Here is a 14,216-nt window from a genome sequence, read left to right as displayed (position 1 = left end):
GCTCAGAGCAGGCTGAGATAAAAGGGGGAAAATGCACCAGGTGAGCTGTGGAAACATTTTGTCAAGCTCACACAGCCTGAAACACCTTGCAGTACGCTTGAGCAACGAGAGGAAAACCCAAACCCTGCCCTGCCTGCGGGTGGAATCACCTGTAGGAAACACACCTGGTGCAGAAGGTGGGCTGGGACACGGAAAACCTGAGCCTCCATCCCCACCAGAGAGAGGTGGCAGTGCTGAGGACAGGAGCACAGACAGGCTGCAGGTGACAGCAGAGCAGCTCAGCCCTGAGTGCCACTGCAGCAGCTCAGTTTGGGTCACACCTCTGAGCATTTCTTACACGCTGGGCCAAAGTATCTGCATCATTAAATCGCTCATGAGGAAGCTGCCTCTTATTGTGCTTACCCATCACATTTTGGATAAAGAGTTTTATAGCTGCAGAGCGTTGCCTGAGTGATTGCATGATTGAGGTATCGTGCCAGGAATCCTGAGAGTCTTGTTAAAAATCTAAAAAAAATGCAATTGTTAAGGTTTATACCCAAAATAGTCGCTGTGTCTAATCACACAGAAATCAGATCTCTCTTGGACAGATGACACAGAAATAATCAGTGCAAGTTTAGATGTAGCTAGTCCTGTCTGAAACAAAGCCCAAATTCTCAAGTAGCTTGTGGTGCACTGAAAGATCTTGAAACTCATGGAAGGTTGGTGCAGTTAACAAACCACTTACCACAGATAAAATTTTAAGTAGAAAACAATAAATCATAATCAAGAGCTCTTTAAGGATTTTTTGTCAGTGCCTTCAGAATCCTCTCGCAGAGAAGAAAACTCCTTTGCTTATGAGGAGGCATTCCAGTTTCAAGAGGAAATGAAAGTAATGGTAATATTCATAATTTTAATTTTTTTTAAAAACTTGGTGGGACTGATAGAGTTGCAGACAACCTCCTCACTGGCCATGGATTCACACTGAACAGATATGCAGGCCAAGAGTTAAGAGTCTTGGGGTTTTTTTTTAACCTCAGGTTGATTAATCCTTAGAATTTATTTCTCTTTTCCAGACCATGCTGTCTCTAAATGGTTTTGAACACAAAACAGATGCCTTCCTAAGGGAGGTGTCCTCCTTCCAGCACACCTGATCGGCTCACGAAAACACTCAATTCCTTCCCAAGGGTTAAAATTGATACCCTCAAAAAGTCTTCTGATGATGAAACAGTCTTCCTTCCCAGCTGCACTATGGCAGCACCACAGACACTCACAAGAACATGGATTTTCTATCTTGAGCACAAGGGAAGACACTCAGGAAAGTCCTACAAGAGGAAAAACTGCAGTTTCAATTTTTTAGGCTGTGCAGTGGCTAAATTGCCCTGATGAAAGTGAAATCCTTGCAGTGGAGGCCTAAAGATGGTCTGTGGTGGGACCTGAATGGCAGCACAGCAATTCTGGCAGAGAGCTCCTGGGGAAAACAGGTTTAAAAACAGGAAAGTGCTCCTAGGGGAAACAGGTTTTAAACCCCTTTAATCAGAGGTAATGATGGTGCAAACCTACAGCAGTGTCAGGCTGACAATTTCTGTGGGGAAACAAGAGCTGAAAATACTGATGAGTTGAGGTCAGACTTCACAAAAATCTTTGATGAGGACCTTTCCTTATTTTGGGGCCATTCCATTTGGACTCTTTTCAAACGAATCTTTTAAAATGTTTGTTCTGAAGCAATGCATTACTTAAAAATCACCCTATCTTTTGAAGAATGGACCACCCCCCCCCCACCTCCACCGCCCAAATGTTCCTTGTCAAATAAAGCTTCTTATTCATTTTGTGCCCTCGTTTCGTAGAAACTGGTTTTGCTGAGCTGTGCACCACGTTTTTGAGCAGCCTGTGGCAGTTTTTGTGGCACTGCCTGTGCTGCAGGACATTCATACTCAGGGCTGCAGCCCACCCGTGTGGCCGAAGCTGTGAGTCAGGAGCCACGGCGCTGGGGTAGAAAGGGTTATGCTCACTTTCCCACAGCACCCCAGATGATGTTTTTTTCTTGTCCTTTCACGTTCCCCTCGGCACTGGACAATCACAAACTGGCAATTCCATGCTTCCTTCGGGGGGTTGTACCTTCCACTGTAGAAGAGATGTGTAGTTAAGCACAGTGGTTAAAAACAAAACAAAACAAACCAACCAACCAAACAAACAAACACAAAAAACCAAACCAAACCAAAACAAAAAAAAAACCAAAAAACAAAAAAAAAACCCAAAAAAAAAAAAAAAAAACCAACCCAAAAAAACCCACACAAAAAAACCCCACCAAAAACCAACCAACCAAACAAAACCCAAACAAAAAAAAAACTGTTTTTCTCTGGTTTCTGTTTTTTTAGGTAGACAACCTGCGCAGTCTGTGGCGTCTCCAGTGTGGGAGGCTTCTAAGAGCTGCCAGAGAAGTGTCTGTCAGGTAAAGCAGAGCCTGCCTGAGGATCAGGAAAACCTTTTCTGTGATCCAGCAGTGCCAGACCCCGTCCTGGGGATGAGCCTGCAGCCACAGTGGGAGATGGCACTGCCCACAGGGGACACACCCGGGGTCTGGGACATCACACAGTGATAAAGCTCCCCGTGCTGTGGGGATTAAAGCCCAGTGAGGCACAGCCAGGCATGCACAGGCAGAAATAAGAGTGAGGAGGGTCCCCAGCTCACGCAGCAGCAAAGCCACAGGCTCCCACATCAGCCATGGCACGAAGCCTGCACCCTCTGGCTCACCAAGAAGGTCTCTTGGCCTTCCCAAAGTGGACCCTTCCCTCCAGGGCTCATCTCTTTCTTCTCCCAGGTGTTCCCTTCCCCTCCCTGCTGGCAGGTTCTGGTTTCTGCTTGCACCCTGTGCCCCAAAGTGCAGCACAGACTGAGCCTCCTCCACGGCCTGGGCACGCACAGAGCCCCTGGAGCCACCCTGCTGTGCCTCACCCTTCTTCCTAAACACACCCTGCACATGATCCCTCTAGTTTAATCAGATGTACAGACCCTTAAACATTTAAACCATTCGTCCCTTAAACAACACAGGGTTCAGAAGCGTCCCAAAAATCCAGGCTGGTGGAGGAGCTGATGAGTGCCTAATGGCACATAAGTCCCTAATGGGTTGCTTAAGTCATAACATCATCATCTGCAGCGGGATTGTGATGTGGCTGACAGTTTTCAGGACAGGTTTTTGACTGCCAGCCAATTCCTTGCAATGGTGAAACGGAGCTATAAATACGCAGAGCTGTTGTGAAAATACACATGGTTCTTCGCAGACATTTAGGTATGACAACAATAGTTCTGCGCAGATTAGTCATAAGGAAATATTTCCAGAGTGTAGGATCAGGGTGCTACACTGCAAAAAGGCCCAAGAACGATCTGCTAAACACACAGAAAAGAAGTCATCAGAAAAATGTCCACCAGAAACCTCTTACTTGATTTTTGTTTACAGCCAAACACACGCATACTGCATTTTGGGAGGGAAAATCCTGCTGCAGTCACAAAAGCCTGCCCTGAAGCTCACCTAAATGGATTCATAGATTCAGGGAGAATCTTCCAGTGAAAAAACACTGAAATTTCTGTCAAACAATCAGCACCTTTCTCTGGTAGTGAACTTATACTAACTGGATATTGTGTTTCAAAGGCATGGAGGACAGAGAATGAAAAGATTCTGGTAAAAAATTGCTGAAGCACAACAGAGGACACGAAACAAATTGCTCCAAACTTGGAACACACCGTGTTCCTCATCTCACAGATGTGACTGGCACAGAAAGAAGATACTGGTTTATAACATAAAAATATGCAAGCACAGAAGATTTTTTTACCAAATGAGAAGATGAAGGTGCAACATTGCATCTGTCTGGACAAGAAAAAGACAAAGAAGTAAAGGGTTTGGGTCTAACTAACCCAGACCTACAAGAAAATTACTGGGAGTTTGCTCACTAAAAATAAAATTAAATGCTTTGAGGAGTTTAGGATAACCTCCAAAAGAATGGTGAAGATGTTGCATTAAAAAATCACACTCAAAAAACTTTTGGTAAAACAACTGAAACAGCAGATCCTGAGAGAAATGTCATGGGTGTTTTTGTAAATCTTCCATGCTTATTTTCCAAAGGTGATTTACCAGAGTCCAGCTTGAAGAAAAAGCTTTTCTCAGTTAGGCTAATTAGAATTTAGATTCATAGAATTGTTCCTTATTTGGACAGGAGTTGTATCTTCCCAAGGAACTCGCAGCCACCAGCAATCCTAATCCAAACCTGATTCCTGCAAGGAGAAACACTCACTGCCTCCTTCGGACTCCCACGGAACATGCCAATTCCTTGGCCAGCATTAGACCTCAGACACAGTCCCAGCAGAACCAAGCAGGACAAATATACGTTATATTTTCTGCAAATCCCCAGATTTCTCTGAGCACCCCAGAGCAGCAGGAGCTGCTGAGGGAGATGAGTTTGCTGAGCTGTGGGGTGAGGTGGGGGTGCTGCTGCAGCGCTGGAGCTGGAGCTGTGAGAAGCAAGGCTCTCTCTTTAAGATTTTTTAAAGTTTAATAAGGGGTAAAAGGGACTTTTGCAGCCCTGGGTGCATGGCAACTGCCAGAGGCTTAACTAGAACAATTCTTCTCCTATACCTTTTTATTGTGTTGGTTAAATACACATTTATGAAGATTATGCACATTCAAACATTCCTTTGAGTTTACATGTTCTGGGAATTCTTTTGCTTGGTTTGACTCTTGACTGGTCTTTTTTAAAGTATGCATATATCCATACTGCAGATGAAATTTATGTATTTTATTTCTTCACAAGGCCCCTTGTTCTGTGGTTTGACAGCCAAAGGGCCAGTGGTAAAACTCCTCTTTGCAATATTTTTTCCAGTGTTTATTAACTTGGTTCTTTTCAGCGTTATCTTACCATACAGATAAGATACTCCACCAGTACATTAAATCGACATTAGCCATTTCACACAATTATCCAAACTATACTCACCACTGTCAGTTTGGTACACAGATAAAGGCATTAGCTACTTCTGCAACAGTTAATGTTATAATACACACAGTTATAATATACAATGTTATAATATACACATAATTATAATATGAAGTATATATATTATAATATACAATATACAATATACAATATACAATATACAATATACAATATACTATATATTATATATTATATATTTTATCTTTTATCTTTTATCTTTTATATTATATATTTTATATTATATATTAATAATATAATATATTTGTATATTATATGTTTATATGTTATAATATATATTATAACATATAGTATATATTATAATATATATACTACATAGTTATTGTATATTGTATATAATTATAGGATACAATGTTATAATATACATATAAGACACATAGTCTCTAATTCGATATTTTGAGAGAGCCTAAACTACAATACATTTATCACACTAAAACATATAATCCACGGAGGGATTGGGGCATTAACAAATTACACTACATCAAAAGCAGTTAAGGAGTGACTGCAGGCTATATTAAAATAACATTAAAATATTATTAAAATATTCATAATAAATAATATCAATAATAACTTTAATAATATTATTATTGAAATTATTTATTATTTATTATTATTTATGATAATTATTGCTATATTTATGATAATTATTAATAAAAACAGAGCTATTTCTGCCAGAGCTGACCCTGGCTGTGCTCTCCCTGCAGAGAGGAATGGCTGGCACCTTCTGCCGTCTCCTGGCCGGGCGCGCGGCCCCCGCGCTGTTCGCCGCCGCGGGCACGGGGGTGCTGGCCACGGGCTACCTGCTGGGCCAGCACAACGTCAGCGCCGCCGTGCCGGAGAAGAGGAAGCTCTACCCGCCCAGGTAAGCACACGGCAGGGGCAGGGTGGGGAGGCCTCGGGGTTCTGGAGGTCGAGGTGACCCCGAGATGGTAAAAAAGTCTTTTTTCTCCCAGCCCGCGCGGCCAAAGGAGGAGTCGGGATGCGCAGGGTCGGCTTCTCAAGGTTTATTTTCTCTTACCTATAACATTCTTTCTCAAGGAGCTGGGTCTGTCAGGCAGGTCAGTCTGCGTCACACTGCCACCCCCTTGGGGTGGTGTTCACATTTTATACCAAAAACTCCCTGTGCTGTGTTTACAATATTGTGCCAATATCTGTCATTTATGCTGGACAGTGTGTCTGCACCTTAAACCAACAGAAAAGTGTCACCATCACAGCAACACATGGAGGGCAAGGAGAAGGAGAAGAAGGCCAGGACATGCCCAAATCCCTTCATCTTGTTCACTTGAACCCCATTCTAAAAACCCCAAAATTCTACTTTTCCACCCTGTGTTAATTCCACACTACTCAAACCCTCGTGGCTTGTAATTCCTCACACAAGGTTGGCAGCTTTTCCCACGGGCTAAAATGGAAGCCACAGGTGTTTTTGACTCCGTGCCAAGGTCTCTGAGCCCCTGCCAGGGTCTGGAGACAGCCAGAGGGATGTGCTGGGCTCCCAGAGGGAGGGAGGTGGTGCCACCACAGCAGCACAGCCCCAGCCTCGGGCTGTGGGACACGGAACCTCTGCCAGCACCTCCAGGTCCAGGCAGCTCCGTGACAGCCTGCAAGGGATGTGGTGATGCCTTGGAGTGGCTGCCTGGAACAGAGTCAAAAGAATAAAGTGGGTGCTTATTAAAGGCCTTCAAAAGGTCCATCTTGAGCAGTCAGAAGTCTCCCAGAGGCTGCACCCAAGGTGGACAATGCTCACGAGTTTTTCCCACAATTATAAGTTTGGTCCATTTGCATTTCAGGGGTTCATCCTCCAATTCCAGCTCCAGGTGATGAAGTCATTCACCCCCAGTTTGCTCCCCTCAATTCACTTTTGTTTATACTTTTGGGGCCTGAGGCTGTTGGGTGTCCTTGAGTTTCAGGCCCAGAGGAATTGTTTTGTCTGTCCAAAACGTGAAGACAGCAACTGACACTTATACCCCGAAGAGTTATACCCCAAAGCAGTGCAGGATTTGAAAACTATAAAAGCTGAAATCCTAAGGCATCAGTGTGATCATATCAGCTCTCAAAAAATGCCCTCAAACCAACCAAAACCAACACTGCTGAATGACAACAAGCCCAATATATGCCTCAAGTTTACTACTATATCACTCTATTTAACTCATCACTGACCAACCAACTGTTGGACCTGCTGATTGTATGGACTCTGCTACAGGGAAATGTGAAAATAATTTCTCCATGCAAGCAGTAATAATGATGTCTTGTGTTACTGCTGTACTGGAAATACTCCTAATTCTGTTACAAACTGACTGGCTGATGGTTAGAAATGAATGACAGGCCTTTTCCTCTGTAGATTGGCTTTGCCAAAGGTAACGTGGATCACGCTCTGACAGGCTCATTTTGTTATTTAAGTAATTAATACAATCCTAGCTTAAAATATATTCTTAGAGAAACACCACAGTTGTACATAAAGCAAATCACTACCAGGACAAGATAGCTGAGGACTGACAGAGTTGAAAAAATCCCTTGCTGAAGCCTAACATCTTTATTTTCCCTGGCTTCATGCACCCTGCCACTTTCTGCAAATAATGATGCCACTAAACCAAACCCTGGTATTCCAGAACTAAGTTTAATTAAGACCTGCCCAGCTGTCAGGTCACACAGTCCCTATGACCTCCATGAAGCTGTGAGAGCACCTGGGGCTGCAAACTACAGAGCACTTCTTCATCTAAATGTAAATCTCTGTCCAGTGAACAAATCAGCGCTGGGGTATTGCAGCAGGGGTCCCCACCAGGTAATAATTAGTATTGACACTATGATTTCAGAAGGTTGATTAATTGCTTTATTGTATTATACTGTACTATTAAGAAGTACACTTTACTCCTGCAGTCTGATACAGTCCTTGAAAATCTAAACACCATTACCACTGGCCAATTAAGAAATCACTTTTTGGTAAACAAATCTCTATAACACATTCCACATATGCACAACAGCAGGTGCAACAAGTGAAGCTAATAATTGTTCCTAGTTTCTTTTTTTTTTTTTCTTTGAGCTTTCTCACAACTTCTCACAGCTTCCCAGGGGCATGTTCAGCACCAGAACCTTCCTTCTCTCCCCTCTCGGGGTCTGGGTGTTGAGGTGACCCCGAGATTGTAAAAGTCCTTGTTCTCCCAGCCCGCGCAGCCAAAGAAGGAGTCTGAATGTGCAGGGTCGGCTTCTCAAGGTTGTTCATTTTCCCTGATCTAGAACATTCTCTCTCTGCCCTGCTGAGCTCTGTCCAGCAGCTCGGCCATGGCATTCTGTCTGCCCTCAGGGCAGTGTTCACATTTTATACCAAAAACTCCGTGTGTCGTGGTTACAATAACGTGCCAATGTCTGCCATTGATGTTGGACAGTGTGTCTGTGCCTTAAACCAACAGAAAAGTGTCACCATCACACCAGGGCATGGAGAGGGCAAGGAGAAGGAGAAGGAGGTCAGGACATGCCCAAATCCCTCCATCTTGTCCCCTTGAACCACATTCTAAAAAGCCCCAAAATTCTACTTTTTCATCCCCTGTTAATTCCCCTACCACACTACTCAAACCCCTGTGGCTTGTAATTTCTCACAGAGAGTTGGCAGCTTTTTCCATGGGCTAAAATAGAAGCCACAGGTGTTTTTGACTTTGTGCCAAGGTCCCTGAGCCCCCTGCCAGGGTCTGGAGACAGCCAGGGCAGCCAGAGGGACGTCCTGGGCTCAGACACTCCTCAAACTCAGTGCAGCACGTAAGACCAAGAACAATCACACTTTTAGCTTCACGAACAATCCGGGGTGACCATCCAGGGGACACACTAATGCCCTGGGCTCTCTCCCTGCAGCGCTGACTACCCCGACCTGCGCAAGCACAACAACTGCATGGCCGAGTGCCTGACCCCGGGCATCTACTCCCGCCTCAGGGACAAGATGACCCCCAACGGCTACACCCTGGACCAGTGCATCCAGACCGGGGTGGACAACCCTGGCCACCCCTTCATCAAGACGGTGGGCATGGTGGCTGGGGACGAGGAGTCCTACGAGGTAAGAGGATCCCAACGGGACTGGCCGGGTCTGTGCTCGCGGTGTCGTTCCCATCAGGTGAAGACTCCCAGTAGGGAGCATGTTCCCAAGACAAAGTTGTGTCCTCGAGGGTACACCGGGGGCAGGCTGGTGTTTTCCCTATTTCCCCCTGCTTTTCCACACTGGGGAGAAGCAGGAATATGTGGTATGAGCACAGGTGCCCCCCTCTGCTGCAGCTGAAGGTAATAAAATGTACCAGCTTGGCTGCAGCTGCTACCTGCCTCCAGCACCTGTCCTCCTCCCTGCAGCTGAACCCAATTTGTGGGAAAACTGCCCAACTCTGAGACTCACCAAATGAGCCTAATGTGGAAATCACATTGTGAAGGAGCAGAGGCAGAAGCGAAGCAGAAATGTCTCCTGGGCAGAGCCAGTCGTCGCTAAGCCACAGCCTGCAGATCATGAGGGAAACTGAAGACAAACACCATTAGGGTGCACAGCTCATTTAGCTCTGCAGTGAGAGATGGAAAACAAAAGAAAGGCCTCATTGTTATTGCTCTGCTTCCTTCGTGCACCTGCAGGGCTGCCTGTTCCTCTGCAGCCTCCCCAGTGTCCCCGTGAGGGTGGCCTGGGACATCTGCCATCTCCAGACTCTCAGCCCCTGCCTTTGGGGTGCCTGTGCAGATGTGCCACTGCTGCTCGCCTGCAGGGAGCTGTGCTGGGGCACACCTGAGCCCGGTGGCTCTAGCCAGGACTGTCCCCACAGCAGGGAAGGCTCAGGGTGCTCCTGCATGGCTTAGAGCCAAGAAGGAAGTGGCCGTGGGGGTGTGTTTTGGTTGGCAATGAGCCCCAAACCCCAGCCTGGCTGTCGGGTCCCTGTCTGTGGTAACTGCAGACAGGAGCTGCTGTGAGGATGTGTTTCTGTGATGCTGCAGACTCTCTCTAGATTCTCTTGCCTCCGCAGGTGTTTGCTGAGATTTTTGACCCTGTCATTAAAGCCAGGCATAATGGCTACGATCCACGGACAATGAGGCATTACACGGACCTGGATGCATCCAAGGTAGGACTGAAATAAAACAAGGAGGCAGGAAAGGCTCTGAGCTGCTTCTTCCACTGATGATGCTGTGTGCAACAGTACTTTCATTTTTCTTGATTCAGCTGTGAAGACCTGATTTTGTGTTTAAGGAAATTGGGACGCCAGTCATGGCCCTGTCAGCTGCATCCCTTGCTCTCAGCAGGGAATCAGTGCCAGCTGTACCAAACACCTGGGACGCAGCCTCACTGGGCACTGGGGTTCTGTTCATGAGCTTACAGATCATGGATTCAACAGAAAATAGGTTGGGTTGGAAGGGACCTAAAGCCCATCTCATTCCCACTCCCTGCCAAGGGCAGAGACACCTTCCACTGCCCCAGGCTGCTCTAAGCCCCATCCAACCTGGCCTTGCACACTTCCAGGGATCCAGGGGCAGCCTCAGCTTCTCTGTACCCATCCCAGGATGCCTGTCCTTGCTTTCACCCCCTGTAAATTTCCTCTGTGTGTCTGAGCTTGTTCAGGAGCTCCTTGCTCATCCACACAGGCCTCCTGATGTTTTTTCCTGATGCCTTCTTTCTTGGGATGGATCACTCCTGAGCTTGGTCGAGTTGATCCATGAATATTATCCAGCATCCTTGAGCCCCTTGTTCCCTCCAGGGGTTTATCCCGTGGTGCTGGGCCTAGCAGATCCCTGGAGAGGCTGAGGGCTGCTCTCCTGCAGTCCAGTCTGTGATCTTGCACTCCAGCTGATCACCACTTTAAAGGGTGACACTTCGTCCTCATCTCCCCTACCTGCCTTCCCTTTCCTGTATCCTTCTGTCAGGAAAATTAACCCACAAACACCAGAGGTTTATGTCCAAAAAGGAGACAGAGGAGTCTTTTTACTGTATTTGAATAAAGGGAGAGGCCATGGGGCATTCCCCTGGGGTCTCTCCAGTTTTTGGAGGATGCAGCCTCCTTTTTATCCCAATTTCCCAGCCACATTTCCCTTCTCTCTTTCCCCATTGGCTGAGGTCCTTGAGAGGTTCAGACTTCCTGAAATATCTGATACCAAAGATTCTCCTCTAATGTATAACCCTCCCTTTTAACTTCTAATTCTTATGGAATTTAGGGTTTTCTCCCATTGTTTCTTTCATCTCTCAAATGTCCAATTTCATTTATCAGCCAACCTGCAGTTTGGTTGCAAAGGCAAATATCTTTTTCCGTTCATCAGTCAGTGGAATCCTTCCCATTGTTTCTTTTATCTCTCAGTGCCAAGCAGACCCACAGCTTGTTTGTAAAGACAAGCCCATCATTCCTCTCACTTCCACTCCAGCTCTCCTGTCACAGGAGTGTCCCTCCACGTCCCTGTGATGGCAGTGAGGTGGCAGCCCTGCTGGCATGCACACATCTGGCCCCTCCTGCTTATTCCCCATGCTACAGAGCTTTGTACAGAGATTTCAGTTGGAATATTGGTGTGTGTGGAATTCCTTGGGCTGGGATTCCTCAGATTAGCATGGCTCTAAGGCATGGAGTGAAAGCAGGAGTTGAATCCTGTATCCCCACATACACGTGGTCAAACCTTGCAGTGCAGCTCAGTCTTTCCTTCATAGGAAATACTTTCCTTCATTTCCTTCAGCTGCAGAGTGGTTCAGCTCATTTTGAGCTGCCCTCTTCCAAAGGATCTCCCTTACCTGGCCCTCTGCCTCTGCCCATATCCATATTTCCCAAAAGCCATGGGTATTCCTGCATGTTGGGGGACCATGAAGGACTAGCTGGTTAGTCCAACACGTTCATTCAGCCAGAAAAAGTCATTTCTGCTAAAAACATCCCCTGGTGCCCAAAGCCCTGGAAGGGCTCCCTGTGTCCTGGGTGTTTGTGACCTGGTGGAGAGGACGCCAGGGCTGGGCAGAGAGCTGCCCCTCCTCCTGCACACTGGGGTTTGGGTTCTCCTGAGGGCTGTGCTGGGTGTGCACTGTGAGAAACAAAGCTCACCTTTTAAAAATTTTTAAGTTTAATAAATTATAATAAAAGGGATTAATAAATGATAGTAAGGGATAATACATAAAGCAAAAGATGCCTGGGTGCCTGGCAAAGCCACTACACCCCTACTTCTTTAGTCTGCAGTGTTTTATAATGTCACAGTTGTGTTCCTTCCTTGGATGACTGCACAGATTTATTCTGAGCTCGTTAACCACAGTCTCACTTCAAATTTTTGCAGTTTTTGCACAATTCAGTAATTTGCAGGCATTGGCAGCCTAGGGTGGTCTTCTGATGGTCTTCTGATGCTAATTTGAGCTTGGTACTTCTCTTTTTATGGTTTTTGTTTCTCTGCTGTTGGGGTCTGCTTGCTTGGAATGACCCCAAAATCGTAAAAGTCCCTGTGCCCCAGCCCGGCAGCTGAAGAAGAGGTCAGGAGTGCGTGAGGCCGAGTTCTCAAGGCTGTTTATTTCTCCTTGTCTGTAACATTCTGTCTCTGACCTGCCGAGCTCTGCCTGGCACAGAAGCCATGGCAGTCTGCCTCTGCCTCGGGCTGCTCCCACATGATAAACTCAAAATTACGTGTGGGATGTTTACAGATCTGTGCCAATGCCCACCACCCATGTTAGACAGTGAATCTCTGCCTTAAACTAACAGAAAAGTGTCACCATCACACCAGGGCGTGGAGGGCAAGGAGAAGGAGAAGAAGGCCAGGACACACCAGATTCCTCCATCTAGTACCCCTGAATTACATTCTAAAAACCCCAAAATTCTGCTTTTCCACCCTGTATCAATTCACCTGTCATACTACTCGAACCTTCTTGGTTTGTAATTCCTCATACAGAGTTGGCAGCCTCTCCCACCGGCTAAAATCGAAGCCATGGGTATTTCTGACTTCATGCCAAGGTCTCTGAGCCCCCTGCCAGGGTCTGGAGACAGCCAGGGCAGCCAGAGGGATGAACTGGACTCCAACACTCTGCTTATGCTGTCCTGGATGTACATTTTGCAATATCAAACATACCTTAAAGCACACCTTACGCAAGCCCGCTTACACCTTGAGAAAGCCTTGCTTCTCCTTTTACAAATTTCACCATACCTAAAAGCAGTTTAAAACTTGCAATGGTTAGCTGCAAACAATTACAGTTTTATAACTAAAACCTGTCGGGCTTTAGCTGGACCTCGGGTCTTCAAAGAGGCACGAGCAGCTGTTGGTTGCTATAAAGTTATTTTTTGCATGAGTACATCAGCCTCGTAGGCAAGGAGTTCAAGGTGTTAAAAGCTAAAAACTTTCTGGCATAGAGTCCCAAGCAAAAGCTGCAGCTGCAAGGCTGTTCTCTGGCACAGAGTCCAGGGCAGAGGCAGCAGGCTTCTTTCTTCTTGGTGATGATGAAGATGATGAAGGAGAAGAAGATGCAGCAGCAGGCAGGCAGTCTTTTTTGCATCTTCTTTCTTCTTGTGCTTCTTGTTGTGGTTCTTCTTTTTCCCTTCATGCCAAACACCCCAATACAGGGTGTTTTTATTCATAAGAACATCCAATCAGCTAAAAACACGATTCCAAAACATTCTTTCTAAACCAATGTAAACTTAATTCTAATGTGCAAAAGTAGCACGAAGGTGGTGTCAGTTCTTACCTAGAAAACTATGTGTAAGTTTATCTATTTATGTGAAAATTTTTGTCTATTTATGCTACAGCTCTATCTATTCTAGTGGCAAGGTTCTGCTATGCCTTTATTCTACCTAGAAATGCAAGCAATGTTCTGGTATGTTTTTTTAAGATTGGAACTAAGTTATTGAACTTTAAACCTAGGCCTTAGGGCCTTTACTAGCAAGCACAGTTTCTTAAGGCACTTAAAATGTATTTCTACTTATTTAAAACTGAGACTTATACTTCTATTTACTTAAACTTACACTTCTACTTCATATATATGTGGCTTAATATATTTTATTTTCTCTAAAGGCTTTAATTCAGCCCCTGCATTTATCTCTCCCTCTGAGGAACTCAGACAAGCTTCTGTCTCATGCATTCCAACAAAAACCAGCTGTAGCAAAAGCCAACTGCACCATGGCCATTTGTAACACACCTGTGAAAAACAGAATTCACTGCTTAGAGTTTTTAAAAGTTTAATAATAATAGTAATAGGAAAAAAAAAAGGACAATATTTCCAGCACTGGATGATCCCAGCCAGCAGCCAAAGAACACACTGAGGTACACAGACAGTGTTATGTTTAT

General features: G+C 45.5%; 1 protein-coding gene across 1 annotated transcript in view; it reads left to right on the top strand.

The window, feature by feature from the left end:
• Positions 1–14,216, top strand: part of CKMT2 (creatine kinase, mitochondrial 2) — a 35,711-nt gene that overhangs the window by 2,912 nt on the left and 18,583 nt on the right. Inside the window, exons 2-5 of the mRNA XM_053931737.1 lie at positions 2,355–2,428; positions 5,684–5,841; positions 8,820–9,018; positions 9,959–10,054. Of these exons, the coding sequence (XP_053787712.1) occupies positions 5,690–5,841; positions 8,820–9,018; positions 9,959–10,054 (447 nt within the window). The 5' untranslated portion in view covers positions 2,355–2,428; positions 5,684–5,689. The remainder of the gene's footprint in view (positions 1–2,354; positions 2,429–5,683; positions 5,842–8,819; positions 9,019–9,958; positions 10,055–14,216) is intronic.

Source organism: Vidua chalybeata, chromosome Z, assembly GCF_026979565.1.
Source record: "Vidua chalybeata isolate OUT-0048 chromosome Z, bVidCha1 merged haplotype, whole genome shotgun sequence".
Taxonomy (NCBI): Eukaryota; Metazoa; Chordata; class Aves; order Passeriformes; family Viduidae; genus Vidua; species Vidua chalybeata.
This window is presented reverse-complemented; position numbering and strand designations above follow the sequence as displayed.